The 20,078-nt window shown below is 38.6% G+C and overlaps 1 protein-coding gene across 1 annotated transcript in view; it reads right to left on the bottom strand.

Annotated features, from left to right (window-relative positions):
- Positions 1 to 20,078, bottom strand: part of ryr2b (ryanodine receptor 2b (cardiac)) — a 64,547-nt gene that overhangs the window by 9,406 nt on the left and 35,063 nt on the right. Inside the window, 37 exon segments of the mRNA XM_020600865.1 lie at positions 475 to 517; positions 709 to 839; positions 950 to 1,162; positions 1,961 to 2,047; positions 2,191 to 2,274; positions 2,277 to 2,328; positions 3,118 to 3,176; positions 3,342 to 4,618; positions 4,714 to 4,795; positions 5,022 to 5,126; positions 5,235 to 5,363; positions 5,585 to 5,673; positions 6,010 to 6,090; positions 6,376 to 6,449; positions 6,590 to 6,666; positions 7,384 to 7,499; positions 7,828 to 7,927; positions 8,121 to 8,174; positions 8,681 to 8,732; positions 9,365 to 9,495; positions 9,653 to 9,749; positions 10,370 to 10,482; positions 12,112 to 12,231; positions 13,122 to 13,184; positions 13,299 to 13,460; positions 13,588 to 13,674; positions 13,785 to 13,872; positions 15,362 to 15,599; positions 15,710 to 16,030; positions 16,155 to 16,285; positions 16,656 to 16,737; positions 17,185 to 17,432; positions 17,889 to 17,949; positions 18,201 to 18,250; positions 18,507 to 18,628; positions 19,544 to 19,620; positions 19,996 to 20,073. Coding sequence (XP_020456521.1) covers positions 475 to 517; positions 709 to 839; positions 950 to 1,162; positions 1,961 to 2,047; positions 2,191 to 2,274; positions 2,277 to 2,328; positions 3,118 to 3,176; positions 3,342 to 4,618; positions 4,714 to 4,795; positions 5,022 to 5,126; positions 5,235 to 5,363; positions 5,585 to 5,673; positions 6,010 to 6,090; positions 6,376 to 6,449; positions 6,590 to 6,666; positions 7,384 to 7,499; positions 7,828 to 7,927; positions 8,121 to 8,174; positions 8,681 to 8,732; positions 9,365 to 9,495; positions 9,653 to 9,749; positions 10,370 to 10,482; positions 12,112 to 12,231; positions 13,122 to 13,184; positions 13,299 to 13,460; positions 13,588 to 13,674; positions 13,785 to 13,872; positions 15,362 to 15,599; positions 15,710 to 16,030; positions 16,155 to 16,285; positions 16,656 to 16,737; positions 17,185 to 17,432; positions 17,889 to 17,949; positions 18,201 to 18,250; positions 18,507 to 18,628; positions 19,544 to 19,620; positions 19,996 to 20,073 — 5,174 coding nt within the window.

Below are 20,078 nucleotides of genomic sequence, written 5' to 3' on the forward strand. Positions count from 1 at the left end.
GATTTGGGGATTTTGGTAACTGGTTCTCCTGACTTAATGGATCTGCAAACTACTAAAACTAGGTATAGTACTCTAGTTTGATCTAACAGATATACAGTTTTCTTTTCCTGTAATATATTATTTACACTTTTTCTTAAGTTTAGTTGACAGTTCTCAAAATTGTCTAAAATTTTCACAAAAATGAAAAAAGGGGTTTCTTAGAACAATGAATAATTTTATCTCCCTTCATGACACGAGAGGCAGTCGGAATGAGGAAGCTGAAAGTGTTGCGAAGTCGTTGTGTTAACCGACAGGGGAATAATTACACCAGCCATTAAACGGTCCATTAAATTTCAGTTAGCTCCTTAATGCAGTGTCTCAGGGAGAAATATGCACATGATCACATATACAGTACACTACACATAAGCATGTTTAGAATAGGATGTATAATATTTCCTGTATAAAATAAAAGCCACAGTTTTCTGAAAATCTTACCTTTCTTTTCACAAATTTATCCCAGTAATTACTTGGAAATGACCTGAAAATATAAAGAAATGGCATCAAAACATTGCTAAAGGAAAAAAGTGATTAAAATGTACCGACAATTGAAACTTTTCTGAACTGTACAAAATGGTGCCAACATCAAGCTTCTAAAATTTTAAGTACAAAAAATTATTATTTGATGCTAATATGACATCAGTCCAGATGATCATGTTGCTATGAACATACGGTGTGTTAATGACCAGTCGGTCCCATTGCCCTTTGATGTCCTCCTCGGGGGGCTGCTCTGTCACATAGAGTCCATCAAACTCCAGCCTTCGTGCCACTTCCTTCTCACGTTTGAAGATCACCAGTGGTACCTGCCAATCAACAGCACTGGTGTAATTACAGGTCTATAAGATAGGGAGAAGTGATCTGAAAAAAATTATACAAGCTTATTATAAATGTGCAACAGTACATGCGCGCAAACCTTGAGGCAGCAGTAACCAATAATACAACAAAAGGAGATGATTGTGTGTGCTACAGCCAGGAAGTGGAGAGATGGCTCCATGTATCCACTGCTCTCCTGTAGCACAAAATAATCTCTGCCCTCGTTGTAGTCTTCAGCAGCAGAGTCCAGTCCTTCACTGTAAACAGATGCAATCACTCCTTCCTCTCCTTGTGATGGAGGCAATGATGCTACCTGGGAAGACGGTAAGAGATCAAAAGAAAGATCAATTTCACTGAAGACAAAACTTACTTCTTGGCAAAATATTGTAAATACCAAATAACAAACAACCCCCCCAGAGTTAGATCAGCTCTTCTCTGACATATTCACTGGTGTTCTTATCTAGGAATGCATTTAATTTGTTAAAGAATTATTTGTGAATTTGTGAAGCTTTTCAACCTTTTTAAATAAAGTGCCCCTGGTCCTTTCATTGGTTTGTGCGTGGGCAGAATGAGATCAGCAGGTTATTTTGAAAGGCTACTGTAAATAACTGAAACATTACAAATTGGATGCTTTCAAAGTAGTACTCAGATGTGTTACTTACTGCAAGCTAAAGTAGAGTTATACAGTAGCCATACTACATTGGAAAAATACTCTATTACAACTAAAAATCCTGCATTCATAATTTTATTTACACCATAAAAATATAAAGAGGTACTTGCCCCTGTGAGACCGTATTATCCGTGCATTTTATTATTATTATTATTATTATTGATGCATTCTTGTGTGTAATATGTAATATTTTACTCTGGGTTGGGTCCAGGTGCTGCTAATTTTAACTACTGTTGCACAGTTTTTCACATTTTAATTGTCAAATTAAGGTACTAGAAGCAACAAATGTGACTGTAGCAAAGTAAAAAAGACAGTATTTTCCTTTGAAATATAGTGGAGCAATGTGAAAAATGGCAATGTCAAAATGGGAATATTCCTATATTCAGTTACATTAATTACTTTGCAATTTTGATATGATTTCTCTCATAAGTAAATTCTCACCTTGTAGAAGAGAAGGATAAAGTTGATTGCAAAGGCAACAATCAGACCCAGCAAACGCATATTATAAAAATTCCTTGCAAAGTAGTTCTGAAAAAGACAAAAACATATATGTTTTCTGCGTGTATATGTTTGTGCCTGAAAATGCAAATGGAAGTGGATACAAGTATGCATTCTTATTTGTGTTGGTATGAATAAGTTCATGACCACGTGCGAGTGTGTTTGTATATTACCAGCAGGCTCTTGCTATGAGTGCTTATCATCTCCCAGAGGGCAGAATGTTGGCTCTCTGGTATCTCTGACTTATTAGAGCATCTCTTGGCTCTTCTTCTGCTTTCTCATTCTCAGTTTTCTTCTCAGATTCCTTCACTCTGCAAACATTTGAACCAGAGACGGAGAAATGGTCAAAAAGCTTCATTTTGACAGGGGAACATCTGAGATGATGAAATCAGACTAACTTATCAAGATTTCAGCTTGTTTTTTGGTTAAGTACTGTAAGTCTGACATTAATGCTGCTTTGATTAAAAGGTCTAGTCCACAATTCTAATTCATTACACATTTTGTCAAATTTAGCAAAGTCTGAAAAACATAGTTGCAGCTGTCCATCAATGTAGCACGCTCCAGAATTTGAAAGTCATTAGGATGGAACTGTTAGGGACAGTAGGATGTTGGTCAGTTATGTAATCATTGTGGTACTTCAGCAAATTACAGCTGGTTCACTAGCAAACACATACCTGTGTCACATTATCCTGTTTGCTAAATGACTTTTCCAAAGACATTTAGCAAACTTGCTATCTAATTGGCTTTTGTTGTGACATTAGCTATGCAGCTGGGGTCTGTGTTTGGCCACATTTTGTGCCCCAGGCTTCATATCCTTACTGTGGTAATGCTTGTTCATTAACTCAGGGGGGCATGGTTACATAACCATAACTGAAGGGAGTGGTGGATTTCTTTAGGTGCTGATGTACATAGACAGTAATTTCACAGGACATTCTTTTTATTGGTTTCAGATCCACTATGCATCATCACTACTATTACACTAAACTACCGCAGTGATTTTTCTACTTTAATTGGCTCAGCATTGAGAATGTACTGAACATTGTAATGAGAAAGTTAAATATCCACTCTTTGAAAATTTAATGGGGAAGCAAGAGACTCACTTTGTGTTGTGTAATTCAGTTATTCTCTGGTCTTTTGCCTTTTCCTCTGTGGCAGTCTGCTGTTGGTAAAATCCAGGAAATAAAAATGAATATGAATCAGTACAGTATGAAGGCAACGCAATTAAGAAAATTAGGCTGAAATAAACCCTGAAAAACAACACTAAGTATAAAAAACAAAACATAATGGATGCAATTTTACTGTAAAGATGCAAATGAATACATACTGCAGAATCAGTGGTGGCAGTTGTTCTGGAGGTTGTGTTGAACAGGTCAGTCAGACTGGCAGAGAGGTCTTTAGTTACAAGTCTGTATTGACCTCCCTCCTTCTTTACTTTGAGCCCAAATATGTCTGACAGTAGATCCACCTCCCTGGGGGAGGTCACAGCTGCCACCTGCCCAATCTTCCTCAATTCATTCTGAGAAGAGCAACTAGCAGAGTACTTCTTTGACCAATCCACACCACTTGGCACCTCCATGACCTCATCAAGAGTTGGTTCAAGGATACCACCAAGCATGTCCGAAATCCTCATCCGTTTGGCTCTCTCTATGAGCCCCCCACTAATAAAAGTTATGTACAGCACATACATGGTGCTGTGAATTACAACACAAATGCACCGGACCTGAGCCATAAAAATTAATTTGAGGAAGAAAATGGCTGACATGAGAATGTCCTTCAGAGTCATCTTCATTAGTGTCTTCAGGTTTTTCACAGAAAGCAGAGATGTCAGCAACAGAAACCACTGATACATGAAAAACATTCCTTTGTTGTCCAGGCCTTCTTCTTCACCATTACTCTTTTCCTCTTCTTCTTTTCCAACACACTTCTCTCCACTGTCAGAGCCAGATATTTTTGCTGCAAGCTGCATCTCAAAAATGGTGTCTTCACAAAAATTGACAAACATCTCCATTTTCTCCTTCTCTCCACCCTCATTGACCACATCAAAAAAGAACTGTCTCTTGGACTCTTTGACCTGTGGCTTCTCCCATTGTGTGCGGCTAGATTCACTGATCTCAAAGTAGACGCGTTCGATGCGTTTCCCACTACCAAGGATTTCAATGCGTCCTAGACAGGGCTGGAAGTAAGTCAAGACACACTCTGCCAGTTCCAAGAATGTCCTTAGTCTGGTATCACTGGGCATGTGTTCGGACAAATTGGTGAGAAGAACGGCTATGCTGAAGCCAATATTTTTGGCCGGCTCATGGAAGCGATCTACAAAAGCCTCATAATCCACAATTTCACTGTGGTCAGTCTCTGAGCACAGAAGAAGAAAATCAGTCTCAGCCTGGGAGAAACGCTTGCAATTTTCCATGGCTTTCTGGAAGTCCTTCCTGGATATGCTGCCCTTACGATCAGAGTCATACTCTCTGAAAGCATCTGAGGAGGTGAGGTCTTTCAGTTTGAGGAACATGTCAAAAAACTTGAGGATCATCTCCACATTACCTGATGATTCCACCAACATATCCACCATCTGCTTTCCAATAGTTCCATTGACAACATTACCTGCAAGAAAGAAAGATGTGCAGAAAAATACAATGATAACTTGTAACACATTTGCAGTCATACATTGCCAAAAGCAGGATAGGTGGAAATCTTACCTTCTAACATGGAAAGCAAAAACACAACCATGTCCTTCTGTAAATCCATCAGCTCTTTCAGAAGCTCAATCTGCCTTGAATCCTGCATATAAGAAAATATTTTGTGACATTGTCAGATCTTACATTTATGCAGGAAACAATAGAAGAGGCATGTTATAACAGTCAGCAGTTAATGTTTTGGATTAAAATGAGGAAGCTGGAATGGAGATACCACAGTAGACTAGCACCCAAAACAACAATTTTATGTTTGACAAATTTCAGAAGGAAAAAACGAATTAATTAAATGTCAGTGAATTAATGTGCTATACCTGAGAGAGCTTCATCTGCATGTGGGCAAAGACATGGAGGAATCCAACTACAGCATCCCACAGACGACTGTGAGCTAGACTCTGCTGGTTCCCAGTACACGGGCCCTAGATGAACACACTGATAATGTGAGCTGCTTCCTTACAAAACTGTATAAACTCATAGAAAGAGAAGGACATGAAACATACTATAGCATGAAATGGAAACTGACTGACCTGTATGTACTCAGTGAGTGTGTTGAAGACCTGTTTGGCCACTTTGATGGCCTTGGAGAAGTTGCATTGACCATGTATGTCAATCACATCCTTCCCTGAGTAGTACCAGTAGAAGTCACTGATTGATTCCTGTAGTGCAACAGAAAACGTTTGTGTGGTCCTTTAACTTAAATAAACCATTCTTTTAAAGATAAAATATATCTGAATTTAAAATCAGAGGATCTTTGATCTTGCAACTGATGAACCTGCATTCACACTTTACCCAAGTAAAGCTCTGCACTGATTAAACTATATAAACCATGTCTAGTTAGTCAAACATCACAGCAGAAAGCCTGTCACTGTCGCCTTACCTGTACTCTTAGTAAATAGTCCACAGTAGAAATAATGATGTTGACAGTGGTGTTGTTGCCTGTTTGTGTTCTCAAGTAATTCTGAAAATCTAACACAAACAAATTATGAGCATGTTGGGCAGAATGTGACAGGAGCATTGTATTGTATTTAATAATTGCAATGTCCTGTGTGGACAATACAACTGAACAACGGTCTTCAAATAGAGCAAAGCAAAAATGTGTTGCACAGTATTAATGGACCTGTGCAGCAGGAAGCTCTTCATTCCACAATAAATGGGATATTCAGGTGAAACAACCTATTTGTTTAGAAAATCAGTTTTCTTTTTTCCCTGTTTTATTTAAGCATGTGTTACAATAGATAGACTTTTAGTGTTTTTAGACATCACTATACCTGAACTGTGTGGATAGTGCAAAGAGGAACTAACCTGAGTTGTGTCCTTCACAGAGTAGCTGCAGAAAACGAAACAGGTCACAAGTTAGGTCTTTGTCAGGCATCACCATCTCTCCTGGGAAAAAGATAGGTGAAAAGGGCAAGAAATAAAAGAATCAAGTGAAAGAAATGGAGTAATACTGTAGGAAATTTATGACAGAATGAATGAAAAATGTAGGATGAGAAGAGAGAAATCAAGTCACAGTGGAGTGAGGGCCATAGCTGCTGATAATCAAGATTGATAAAGGCAGAGAAAAAGAATTTGGAGTGCGAGTTTGTTCAGGGCCAGACAGCCGGCTCTTCTGCTATGACATGGCTTCAGAGAAATAGAATTTTTTTTATTTCTATATGAATAAAGTACCTGAGCTGTCCTCCATGGCCATGCCTAATCCTTCTGCTTTGTTCTGCCTCTCAAACGCATTCAGATCCAGAACACTGAATAGCAGAAAATAAAACACAGACAGATAGGCAAAGCTCCTGCACTCTTTATCATTTTTAGCAATCAGTATATGAAGTGTACCAGCCTTTGTGAGATCTTATAGAATTTGTCACAGGATTTTTCTACACTCACTCACCTGCACGACCGCATGAGTCCAGCCATGCTCTGAAAGAATCCAACATTTCTCTTCTCTCTCAAATAATCCAGCATTTTCTATCAGACCAAAGCAAAGATAAGATCTGATAAACTTGCACAGTCTAAGGAGTATAACATGTTTACATTTTACTGCAAATTGTATACTCTGTATAAATGTGATGACTAAAAAAAAATCTCAACTCTTAGAAGAGGACGTCATGTGAAGTGGATATGGTTAGCTTAAAATAAATGTTAAAACTCTGCTGCAGTGCCTCTGTCAAGGCACTGTATTCAGAAGGACAAGGAATTTGAAAGTGGTACATTATGAATAGCAAAAAAACTCCACAGGCTGAAGGGCCCTTGATAAAAAAAATATATTGTAGGAGGAATAGCCAAGGTCCCCTACTTAAGTAAAGACCTGATGACATTTCTGCTAACGTTTGTTATGCAGCTGCTACGACAGCGGCCCACATCTTCCACAGTCCACAACAGTTTACTGTTTTACAGCTTTACACTTCATGTTTTACAATTTCTGCTGTATTTATATTCATCAATATACTTTGTGCCTATGATATACTCTTCCAGCTGAATACAATTAGTCTAGCAGTCTCTGCTGCAATACCCGTGTTTCTTAGTGTCACCATATCTGATTTTCCTTTTGCTTTATCTTAACTGTGTTAATTATAACAATCTTTTCTTTCATGATATTAAAACCTCTAGTCCCCACCTAAAACTTATCAAAAAAACAAAAAGGCCAATATCAGAGACGATAAATACGCAAACTGATTTTGGGGCTCTCTGTATTTCTAGTTCTAAATACAAATGCAGTATTGTACCAAAAGTGGCATTTCCTCCATTGAGAACAGCAATACCCAGCTTCAGTGTAGGAGCAATCATGGAGCCCATGGCCCCTGAAAGGATGTGAAATTAACCACAATAAAAGTATATACACTACTGACTCAAAATAGCAATACTTTATGACTGCTATGGATTATGGCACATTAAAAGGTGAATCTACCCTAACATTCTTTCTCAGTTCTATCTCAGAAAACCTGAATTTTGACTAAATCACAGGGAAAACATTAATTTTAACATCTGCTATTGGATTTGAGAGTCAGCAAACAAAGTGTCTTGTTTAGAAATGACTCATATAAAGCAATAGCAACTTGCTAAAAAGAGAAACTAAGCAACAGACTTGTCTCTGATGAGTTACTAACTTCAGTTGTTAACCTTTCCTACCTTTGCTGGCGCTGATGATTTGCAGGACCATCTCAGAAGCTCCACGACAACGCAACCTGGCCTGCTGGTACAGCAACTTCTGCTTCTCCACCTCCTTTTCCTGAGCCACACAGAGGTCAGTTTTGCAAGCGTTTTTTAAACTGAATAAAATCTGCTAACTGAATACAACTAAAATGGCAATTATTAACCTAATGTATTTTTATCGCAATGGGAGAAAATTAGGAATATCATAATTAAACACTGTAAGCAAAAAAAAACAAAAACATTTTAAAAATAAGAGCCCATTCACTCACTTCGAAGCTTTTCACTTCTTGTTCTTCATCATCACCTTCCTCTCTGTGGCAACTCTGGGCGAGCGAATGTACACATTTGTAGGGTGGTAACAAAAAGAGGCAGAAAACAATAAATCAGTCCATACTGACCTATTTACTGCATTCGACACCAAGACATGAAAGCAAAACAAAAGAAAAAAAACTAAAATAAAAAGTAACCACATTATATGCTTTGTGTTTTTGCAGTGTTCTTTATCGTTGTTACTGTAGTGTAGGTGTTGGTAACTGGCTTTCAACTCAATATAAGCAAAGCTTGCAACAGCAGCTGCAAATTTATTATTTTTTTTATCTTATCACCCTTCCTGTACTGACCATTTCTGTGGCCCCTACAACCAGAACAAGCATTAAAACTAACATGCAGTACAGAAATCAAGTTATCACTAAAACACTGATTGACAATGAGTTCCCTTCTCTAACAAACCATTAGGAAAAGGTTCCATACTGTAGCTCTAAACAGAGTATGATTTGAACATAACACATTTTTGATACTACTAATTAGATCATTCTCCATGTTCCATTACCTTGGTCATAATAGCAGCATAGGACTTATAGAGACTGTCACTTCCAAATTTACTGTGAACAGGGAAAACAAATAAGATAATATTAGTGTACTTCAAACTACAAACAATGCAGTATTTTAAAAATGGCTGGTTAGTGACAAGGTTCATGCCAATCTGCAGTTACTCCTCAGTGGAGCTATTCAGTGCTTAAACATGACTGCACAGAGAAATGCAGCACTGCCTCAAAGTGTGGAACTAGAGTGTGACCATTGTACTCATGTCTGCTCAGTCGCACTCTTTTATTTATTTTTTTTTTACTAACCACACCAGAATACCTAGAATCTGGCTGGTTTGATCACAACTCTGCAGTGACTGCACTAGTGAGTGTGTCTGCCCACCCTTAATATTACACCTGAGTGGAATGGGTGGGCCAAATTGTGCATGATGATAAAAAGAGAACTACAGGAATACTACAAGTATATCTTATTCACAGGTTTGCTCAACAGGCAGTATTAGACTGGTGTTCATAATCAGTGGTGCCTATGCATAACCTACCTGGCAAAAATGTATAGAAAGCCACAGATGCTAGACTACTAAAAAACAACCCCAGTTCTGACCTATTTAATTGACTTTCCTGCCGATTGGGGTTTGATTACTAAATGCAGAATGCATGTGATCTTAGATAATGAACACGAACACACACACCTCCAGTCTGTCAGGGCACTTTGACTGAAAAGTGTGACGAGTTGTAGGAGGGGGTCGATTGGTTTGACACCTTCTTCCCCATCTTTTTCACTGCCTTTGTCACCTCCACAAAGCTCCATCACTCCTCCCTTCTGCCGTCCAGAGAGACAGTCAAGTCATCAATGTGCACTCTTAAATAATGTCACATGCTGGCCAGCAATGCACAACTCCTGGTGGAGGACTACAGTTTACACACTGCACACTCTTGTATATTAGAAAATTATTTTAAAATGTAGCTTTTCCACTAACAGCTAAATCCTCCATGAGCTTCTCCTCAAAGCTGTGGTTCTCTGCTGATATCCAGGATTTATTGTAGCATTGGAGGAACAGGTTGACAGCTCTGTGCCTGGGGAGCAAGAAGAAAGGGTGAAGACACGACAAGAGATTTGCATTTGTGCTATCTGTATTACACAAGTGTGAATACGAGACTGAAAAACGGGCGGCAAAGAAGGAAACCATTAAACTATAAAGAAGCTCTGATTAGACTCATCATTACTCATTCATCACAGATTCTTAGCCTTATCCAAAGTGATAATTGTTACATCCACCTGAGAGTCAAGAGGGCTAGAGTACAGCTATAAATCACAGCACACAAACACCAAAATAATACTCCTGTATCACCTACAAACCACACATAGCCACTGGTTTTTTATATGCAAATGGTTTGCTCACGTTGGACTGGACATGGCTGTGACTGATAGTCTAATTAGGTTTTACATTACCTCTCCATCACACTAGTGTCTCCTGCACAATGCAGAGCTGCCAATTATACATCTAAATAGGTTTGTAGCCATATTGGGCTACTATGCCAGATGATGCAGCATATTCGCCATTTCATGTTCTGAATAGTGCAAAACGTCTTCACTTGTTTTAAGCTTTAAAGTTTGATGGATAATTTCAATGGGTCTGAAAACAGTCTTTCTGTAGGGGCAAACCATTCATATACATTATTACTTTGTACTATACCTGGGTAAGTTGTAGAGAGGAGCCATCCTTAGGCAGGCCACCACTGCTCGTTTCCTCTGTTTTGATAAGACCTTGTACCACGCAGGCTTTTTACTTCTCTGTGGGTGTTCCACCTGAGCCAAAACCAAAGGTAGGTATCAAGGCAATGTATTTATTTAAACCTCCAATAACCAAAGGGCTGTCAACAGTAGCTGCTGTAGAGCCTCATCGCCATGCATTTGTACTACATTTATCTAATACTGTATAAGCACTGCAAGCATTACGAATGTAATATATTAGTGTTTCGAATAAGAACCTGCCTGTGGTTCTTATCCACGTACTGTAGCTCCCAGGCCATTTAATATCAAACAGCTGAAAAAGGGAGCAAATTGTAACTTGTACCAAAAGCTGTTACAAATTAATCACAAGTGAAGCACTTTAGTAGAGTAATGCAACATGCAGTCAAAGAGAAACTTCTATTACAGTGCATTTGTAAATATTTTTTGAAAAAGTTAAAAATCCATAAAAGCCATGCACGTCCAAATAATCATGATGGAGGAGCAGAAATTAAATGAAAAAGACTGTACAGCAACACCATCTATAACCAGGGAAGTATTTGATTTATTCAGCAAACACATTTCTCTGAAAGAGGGAGTTCTATGGTATAGATATAAACACATCCTTAATATAAACAATGCCAAGTATGTAAAGTGTATATATGACTAGAATATATAGATTTCTATATTATTCCCTCAAATCCTGTAACTTTTATTTTAAGACTAAGTGAATTACTAAGTGCGATGTTTGTGTATTGCGGTTTTAATGCTTTGTTGCCTTTTTTATTTTAAGACTAAGTGTCTTTTCTGGCTTTTGACTCCTTACCTGACTCCAAAGGAGAGCTGCACAAGAATTCCTATATGCCTAGACTGTTTATGCATACATGGCAAATAAAAATCTTGACTTGAAATCCTCATGCAAGCTTACAAAAAGCCTCTTTCAGTTTCCTAAAAAAATTTATATCCTCTCTCTGCCCCATACCAACAGGCCTTTTTTAGAGCAGACACAGCAGGAAAGGCACACAAAAAGACACTAATACAATCCATTCTGTCGTGACAGGGAGCCAGCATGCACAATATCAATTGAGCTATTAAACTGAACTAGCTACATGAAATTCAACCAAAATTAATTTATTAAACCTGTGCTTTTCACGCTGTGGCATGTCAAAATGTCTTCTGTATAAAAAGGCCTGGAAAATAGGGACACCTCACTGAATCTTAATTTTCTTCTTGTCATTCTAGAGCCTACAGTTGACTGCAGACAGTTGATATGCATTATGCAAATTTGAAAACACAAAAATATACAGTTGGCATGGTGGGGCGGTGGTTAGCGCTGTCGCCTTGCAGCAAGAAGGGTACGGGTTTGAGCCCCGGCGCCCTTCTGTGCGGAGTTTGCATGTTCTCCCTGTGCCTGTGTGGGCTCTCTCAGGGTACTTTGGCTTCCTCCCACAATCCAAAGACTTGCAGCATAGGTCAACTGATGACTCTAAATTGGCCATAGAAGTGAATGTGTGTCTCTGTGTGTCAGCCCTGTGATAGACTGGTGACCTTTCCAGGGTGTACCCTGCCTCTTGCCCAGTGTCAGCTGGGATTGGCTCCAGCCCCCCCACAACCCTCTTCAGGATAAGTGGTACAAGTAATGGATGGATGGAAGGAAAAATATAGAAATGTATTACTGATAATATTTTAATCACTTTAAACGCTCACCTGGTCCAGGTAATAAAGGACTCGAGCTAATCCCACTATCCTGTCTACAGTCCTTTGGGGGTCAGTGATGACCCCTAGTCGACTTGGGGGTTCAGCCTCCTGCTCCATACAGCTTGATGTCTAAGAAGAAATTTAAATTGGTACTTTTATTTTTGTTCCATGTTGCAAACATAAGAAGGTTTATAATGAGAAAAGAGAATTAGCAGTTCAAAGCCAGAACCTTTAACAGGGCAATACATATAAAAGAACAAATAAAGGAACTTGGTTTGTAATGGGGAGAATAATAAACATCATTAAGCAATCAAGCTATTGTCCTGATTATTGCTTTCTCCTTTTCCTTTAATTTCCTTCCTTGAATTCTCATATCACCAGTGACAAAGGCTCACTGCTGAATTTTTATATTTCCCATTTTCATTAATTTTCATCCAGCCAACAAGGGATGGCCCAAGGGCTGTGCAAAAATTACAATCACATTTCTATTTAAAAAGTTTGTTTATGCTAATAACAAAACAGAAGGTATTCTTTTTTTTCATTACAATTTTATGAATAAACATTTATCACTGACTAATGAATAAATGAATACTGCATGCCTATTATGTGCAGTATGGCGAGTATGTCACATTGATGTCTCTGGTGAGCAATGAGTCACTGACTTGAAAACATTAAAAAAAACAGATTTGGGTTTTATAGGCTACACAAAAGCACTCTTTAGTTTTCCCACACACTGGTTGCCTTCACAAATTAAAAGTCACATGTACTCAGGCATATCAATGAATATGCAGGATGTCAGCAGAATGCAGAAAAATATGGTCTTCATTTTTACTCCAAAAGTCTAAAATATGAATCATACAACCAATACATAGCTGCTTTTTCTTGTCATTTGCACATAGAAACACGAATATTTTTGTGCAAACCCAAAGAGATAAACCCCACAGAACATGTAAATTACAACTGATAAGGCCATTTAAATAAAATTAAATTTTTTAAAAACAAGGTGTGACAGCCATTACCTGACTCTGAAGATGTATAAGGTCGTGAAAAACATGGTCTCGAATCTCATCTTCAGTGTTTTTCTGTGAAAAGCAAATGATTGCCTCAGTAACACTGTTCACATCTTAAAAGGTTTAGTCATCATGGGGATGACATAATGCTCCATAGTGCTAATATTGTCGACATTCACAACCAACCTGAGCGAAGCCATTCTTAGCCAACATGATAAGGCTGTGGTCACTTGGAAAGCAAACCCTGAGTCCCACAGGAAGCAGTCTCTTCACAACAGCCACAATGAGAGACATGTGCATGGAATAACGCTCACCCTTCCTCGTCATCCTCCTCTTCTCATAATTGAACTTGAAAGTCATGAAGATAAATGAACTTTTTTGAGAATTGAATGACAGTTGCAAACATTTTAGCAAGTACTATACAACTACTGGTAGTGACAGATCAATAATAGATCAATTAATAAATATGACTGACCTTGGACATTTGGTCATAGTTGACTAAGAAAGCCAAGTTGTTGATTTCATTTTGGGCCACATAATTCTGTTCCTCCCATTTAAAGTTCTGTTGTAGCAAACAAGTGAACAAAATGCATGTTTTTAGGGTACAATATTTACTTGGATTATATTGGTATGTGAAGAAAAAATGTAAAAACACTTGTGTGTCACCCTCACATGAGATTTGGCCCAGAATATAAAGATCTCTGCCACCATGCTGAACAGCTGCTCAGCCTCAGGATTTGACTCTTTCAGCCAGATGGCTCTGAGAAAAGACAGACCAAAACATCACACTATCACCACAGAATTTATTCCTGTTAAGGTTGTAGTGGTAAAAGCAAACTTGATATAGTTAATACTTATTAGGCCAATGTTAGTTGAACTTTAAACTTTAAGTGTGGTCAGAATTCTCTGTTCTTCTGTGTTCTTCTCTCTCTGCATGATCATGGGGTCCAGTTTGCTGTTTTTCAGTAACAGGCTGATAGGGGTTTCCCAAAAATAGAGAAGTGATACCAGGGTGGGGGCCTGATGGAAGGCAAGACCTGGACACTTGGAGGAAGTTGGGAAATAGATAGCTTTTTAGGATGCTGCAAAGCTGAAGAGACAGACTTAGACTTGGAGAGCGCATGGGTGAATGTGAAGACTTGAGAAGACAGACAGAGACCCCAGAAACTCTGCAGAGAAATCCAGGTGGTTCTGTTTCTCTCCCTCTGAATCCATATTACAATATATTATTCAATAAATGATGATTGGCACTGCAGTGATTCTCCCTGTGAATTAATTCTATACACGACAAGGTAAATAATCATATGAAATAACTAAAATAACCGCTCAATGCCATGTCACTTTCTCATTTTGTATCTTCAAAAAATGTATTTACATTTTTTTTTTTTATATTTTTCACAATTTACCAGTATCTCAATTTTCAATATGGCTTTTCTCAGTGTTTCACCATTTTTTAGGGACTTGCACAGTTACAACTCAGTTTACCATAACCTTCACTTCCTGCCTTAACTCCAGCTGCTGACAGGATATGGCATAACCACACCACTTACCATTAAACCAACTAGAACAGAATTCTAGCACAGAGACACTGTGGCAGGTAACAGATAAAACCTTTGTAGCAGGACAAAGCAAAAGGGAACAACGTGTCATACACACCGCTGAGTCTGCTCACAAGCTAACTCACTAAGTGCATTTACCAATGACTTTATAATTGCACCATGTGTTGTTATGCTCACAGTAATGGCTGTACAGTTGCAGATGCTTTAGTGTATAATAAACCCTGTCATATTTTCATGATTGGTGATCATTGTAGTTTTTGCTCTGTTATCTGAAGCCAGCCTCTACCATCAAGGAACTCTGACTTTCACTGCATCACTATGCTAGTGGTGTTAAAAAAAATAACTAAATTTAAACACTAATCATTTGCTAGGTTTTCCATTTATTTATTAAAATTCTAACATTATGGTTAACTTTTTAAGACCAATAATTAAATGAGACTTGTTATGAGCTGAATACATCCTGGGAGCACTTACATTTTACTGAGGCTTAATTACAATACATACAATTTCAAAAACTATGGGAAATCTGGTGTTCAGCAGTTTCCTGATGGACAGATGGTAATTACTGGTGGAGTGATGCCAATATCAAGTACAGTAAAATAAGCTTCACTTCCAGTCTAATACTTTGTTACTCCCATAGGTTTTGGCCAAAAATAAGCTCATCTCAAGCTCCTCCTTAGCATTCCTTACCGATTAGAATCCACAAATGGGATGACAAGGGGATAGAAGGCATAGAGGTCTCGCACCAGCACCCTGAACTTCTCCTGTATCTGCAACTCTGCTTCAGAACCACAACACCCTTCTGCTTTCATCTGCTCCTCCTCCAGCAGCACACATTCTGCTCTCTTCCTTAACTTCTCCATCAGTGGCAGAAAGTGGCTCTTCAGCAGGTCCATGCAGGCACTACATATGATTGGTTGAGAAAAAACTGAAAGACATGGATGGAGAATAATGAAAAAAATAATGAAAAGCATAACTGATGTAGAATAAAGGCATCTGTCTATACCATAAGCACATTTTTGGAAATGACCACAATACCTGCCAAGTGTTTCATCCAGTCACCCTGGCTAGCACCCACATGGTTATGAATAATACGGAGGATGTGGCCAAGCAGTTCACTGGCATTCTGAGGAATGACCGAGGTGCAGACTGGGTTGGCTGGCTGGCCCTCAGGGCCCCAGTGCCACCAAAGGGACACGTAGCTGCACAGCATAGGCAAGGTGACCTCCATGACATGGATATAGTGGTCCTGGCGAAATCCAGCACCAACACCTGCCAACTCCTCCACTTCCTCCATAGCCTGTTCAAAAGAAGGCAGATGGGGACACATGTCCTCCACCTGATCCGGCAGTCCTAGATCTAATAGAAACCGATATGGAAAATAAGGCCAAGAAAACAGAGGGGTTAGGACCAGGGGTTAGATTTATTCATGGAGTCAAGACTGAGATAAATATCAGTGTATTATAGTGTGTTTATTTATTACCTTCTCTCACAGAAGAACTCATACTGTTGTAGATAGAATAAGGGTTGTTTTGGTTGAGTGCTGGTTCCAGGAAACATACAGGAAAAGCCCCAGTCAGGGCTGCGAGACAAGCACCTGCTGCTGACCGTTGCCTGAACAGAGATATTTGGTGAGGGCATAAGCATGGGACTGACTAATCATGACAATTTGCAGAAAAGCTTCAGGGTAGGATTACAATAGTAAATTTACCAATCACTTCTGCTCCTTTGTCCCTCACAAACTTTGTCCCTCAGACTGAATTAATTTTCACTATTCAATCTTTATATTCACCTTATTAAATACTGTATGTAAACCGCAATAATATAAAAATCATTAATACAAATCATATTTTCCATTGTTTCTAAAAACTGTATGTACAGACAAACCAATGATGTAATATCTAAGTAAACAGCAGAAGATTAAAGCACTGACATTTTTGCTATCTCTAAAAACTCAGATATCATAAAGCAATATAGGAAATACCCCTCCATGTAGATGCTTCTATTGGTGCCAAGAGAATAGAGGCTGTTGAGGATCCTGTAACAGTACACCTGGATACTTCCCACTGAAAATACAAGGCATCTTTGAATTTTTTCAGACAGAGCAAAAAAAAAAAAAAAACAGGAGAAAGAATGATGACATGCAATCACAGAGAGATGGGCTAAGGTAATGAGTAATTCCTCGAAGACCAGGATATTATTAAAGGAGGCAACATGCTCCTGCTGCTCTGTGGCCATGACTAAGACAGTTAATGAGGGCTGATGTCAAAGATGTGGAAGTTGAGAGGACGGCAGCCATGAGTGATTTCATGGTTGTGGAAACCAGCTGTTCATCCAGCTCCTTAGTATACAGAGGGAAACTAATGTGATAACTGAAAAAAAATACATGAGGTGGTAATTGTATATTAATTATTGTGAAATGATACAATGAGTTACATTTGTAATAGTGTATTTTAGGGTGCAAACACATTTTTCTTTCTTTTTTCAGAGGCCTACACCGGTGTAGCCCTTACCCAGGAGGTCCACTCCATAATTTTCATTGCCAAGATGCTGAAATAGGGAAGTGAGGGTGGGGAGAAGGATGGAGGCTGTGTAGCTGAGAACCTTAGCCACTCCTCTAGCCTGTTGACTCCTACTCTGAGGCAAAGAGACCAAGGTCACTGAAAGGTTTTCCACAGTCATCTCCAGATCAGCTGCAGCTGCCTCAAAGAATGAATGCAGAGACGCATGGATAGACTCTGAGGTTGACTTTGTCAATGTCCTAGGGTGAAAGCAAGAAAAAAAAAATTTTATAATGTGTAAAAATTCTTGATATATTGTGTAAATGCATAAGGTTAATAATTGATTTTTCTACAAAAATAGATAATAAAATGAAAAGTGCAGAAAATGTTAAAGGTTTCATGCTGTGACTCTTTTAGCTGGCTGTAATAAAACCAGTTAAGTAGACTAAATCAGTTGCTAATCTATCCACCAGACAAGTCTAAATGACATCAATCTTCACTGTGCCACGATTCTACTTCTAGTGTCATGCTTCAGAGGCATTATCCTCAGGGAGTAAATGTGGTATCAACCACAATTAGATAGCATCAGAGTATCAGTGGCTCATTTACGCCAGTCATCTCATCCTCTGACATGGTGGTGTGACACTGATGTGACCTCAGGGAAAGCAAGAAAATCAATTTGGGCTGAATATGACATAGCAGTGCCATCTAGCTACCTGGCATCCAGGGCCTGAGCCAAAACACAAAGGCTGCTTGCAACTGATGATGCTTCGCTTCCTGAGAAAACACACCATAGTACTTTAATTGGATTTGTAAGCATAAATGCACAGAAAAAAAGCATACTGTACATAACATGCAACAACAAGTTAGATGAAATTCAAACTATCAAATCTAAGAGAAAGTTTTTGAGAAATCTGAACACTAGATATAACCATGGACAGCCAGAGAGCAAACCAAGGAAGCAACAATCAGCAGAACAAAAGAAGCAAATTATACTCAAAAAAGCTTTATTTCCACACCATCCTTACCAAAGAGTGAGACTCTGTGTCTTGCTAGAGCTGCTAGCCTACAAAAGAGGCTGGGTGTGAGGAGAAAAGACAAGTGAAGTAATGAGGAGAGAGAGGAGTGGAAAGTAATTACAGGGCACAAACATCTGAAGAATGACAGCACGGATGAACAAAACCGTGACTAAACCTTACTTAAAAAGTTCTATTATTATGCAATATATGTCTGGAAAACTCTCACATAACAATTTGATGTGTAAGAGCATAAGACATTTTTAAAACACTACTAGTGTAATCAACATACTTTACTTTGCTGGGGGTGACACGTACCATGCAATCATCTCCTTTTCCTTTTTTGAGGCAAGGTTTCTATTGCCACTTGAGCAGAGAGAACTGGAGAGGAAATACAGACGGTGGCTTTTCACATACTGTTCCACAAGGGGAAGGATGACCTGTTGAAAAGATTAACAGTCAATGGTCAATTCATAAATCAGCACATATTATCTATGTTTTTCATAAATTTCAAATGTATATATTTTTGTAAATGTTTGATAAAAAAAGCTTAATCATCCTGTTGAACATCACAAAAATTCCGTGCCTGCTTACCCTAGTGCCTCACTGAAGCTACATTGCACTCACTGAGATAAATATTTTCATATCACTACACCATTAAAATCAAATAAATAACTCTAGAACTCTTATCACTTGCTGAAAAACATTTTCCAGTAATTCCTGTAGCATGAAATGTTTCAAATTTCTTTGAATGCGACTATAATTTCAAATATATTTCTTGACTGGGTGGTGCCTGCTTGTTAAACATAATGTTTGTCCCAGACAAGGACCTGTGGTGGAAAGAAGTAAACATTTTGCACTCTACAAGTTCTTCTAATGAAGAAAAGGCAATTCATGAAGAACAAACAGACAAATGGACAGACGTGGTTGTGTGTGTGTACGGTTGAGTGTGAGATGTGAGGTGTAGGGATCTGAGGCATGACTGTTCATAGCTGTGGCTGACTGGGTCTGACTCAGGGGGGTCCTGTCAAAAAAAAAGAAACCTTTTTCATTCACTGCTGCCTTGGAGACAGAACTGTATGGGAACTGGAGCTTTAATCAGTTTCCTAATGGCAACTGACATGCCCACGTGGATTTCCAAAACAGTTAACAAATTACACAGCCGAAAGGGTTTTATCTGTTGCCCATGGAAACATCTAACAATTAATTATAACACATATATGAAATAAGAAAAAATGCTAAGGAGAAAAAAAAATTGGCACAAAGGTGAAATTCAAAGGGGGCTAAATTAAAGAGATTACTTATTAGATGGTAGATTTTGGCTTGTTTGACTATGCATTCAGTCAGAGGCAAACCTTGAGGAAAAAATGTATTGGTTGCTGGTGAGGAACTCTCTCTCCTTTAGACATGTGTCCTCTGGCTTGCATCACCTCTGGAAAGAAAAGCACAATCCAATACTGAACCCCATTTAATCAAAGACTAAAGCTACTATGATACTACAGACAAAACACAAAATGTGTAAATAATTCAACTGCTTCTATGTAACTATATAAGACAGGCTAACATATCCTGGCCTGACCTAAAATATTTCTGAAGGTTCAAATCAATACTACCCCAAGGCAGACTCGCTGAATATAGACTCTAGACTCATCACTCACAAAATCAACTGTGAAGATTCAAGGCCCAGTGTGGTGTTCAAAACCATACAGTATCAGGTAGATGGTGCACACTCTTTAGGATATAGATCATGAAAGGTATGCCATGCTATTTTATTTTTTCTTTATATTCATGAACACTATCATGTTACCCAGCTCCAACATATGCTCTTGGGCATCCTCAGTGTGTAACAGCAGCTGCTGGAGGACAGTGTAGCCAAAGCAGTTGGCTATG

Source organism: Monopterus albus, unplaced genomic scaffold, assembly GCF_001952655.1.
Source record: "Monopterus albus unplaced genomic scaffold, M_albus_1.0 scaffold3.1, whole genome shotgun sequence".
Classification (NCBI taxonomy): Eukaryota; Metazoa; Chordata; class Actinopteri; order Synbranchiformes; family Synbranchidae; genus Monopterus; species Monopterus albus.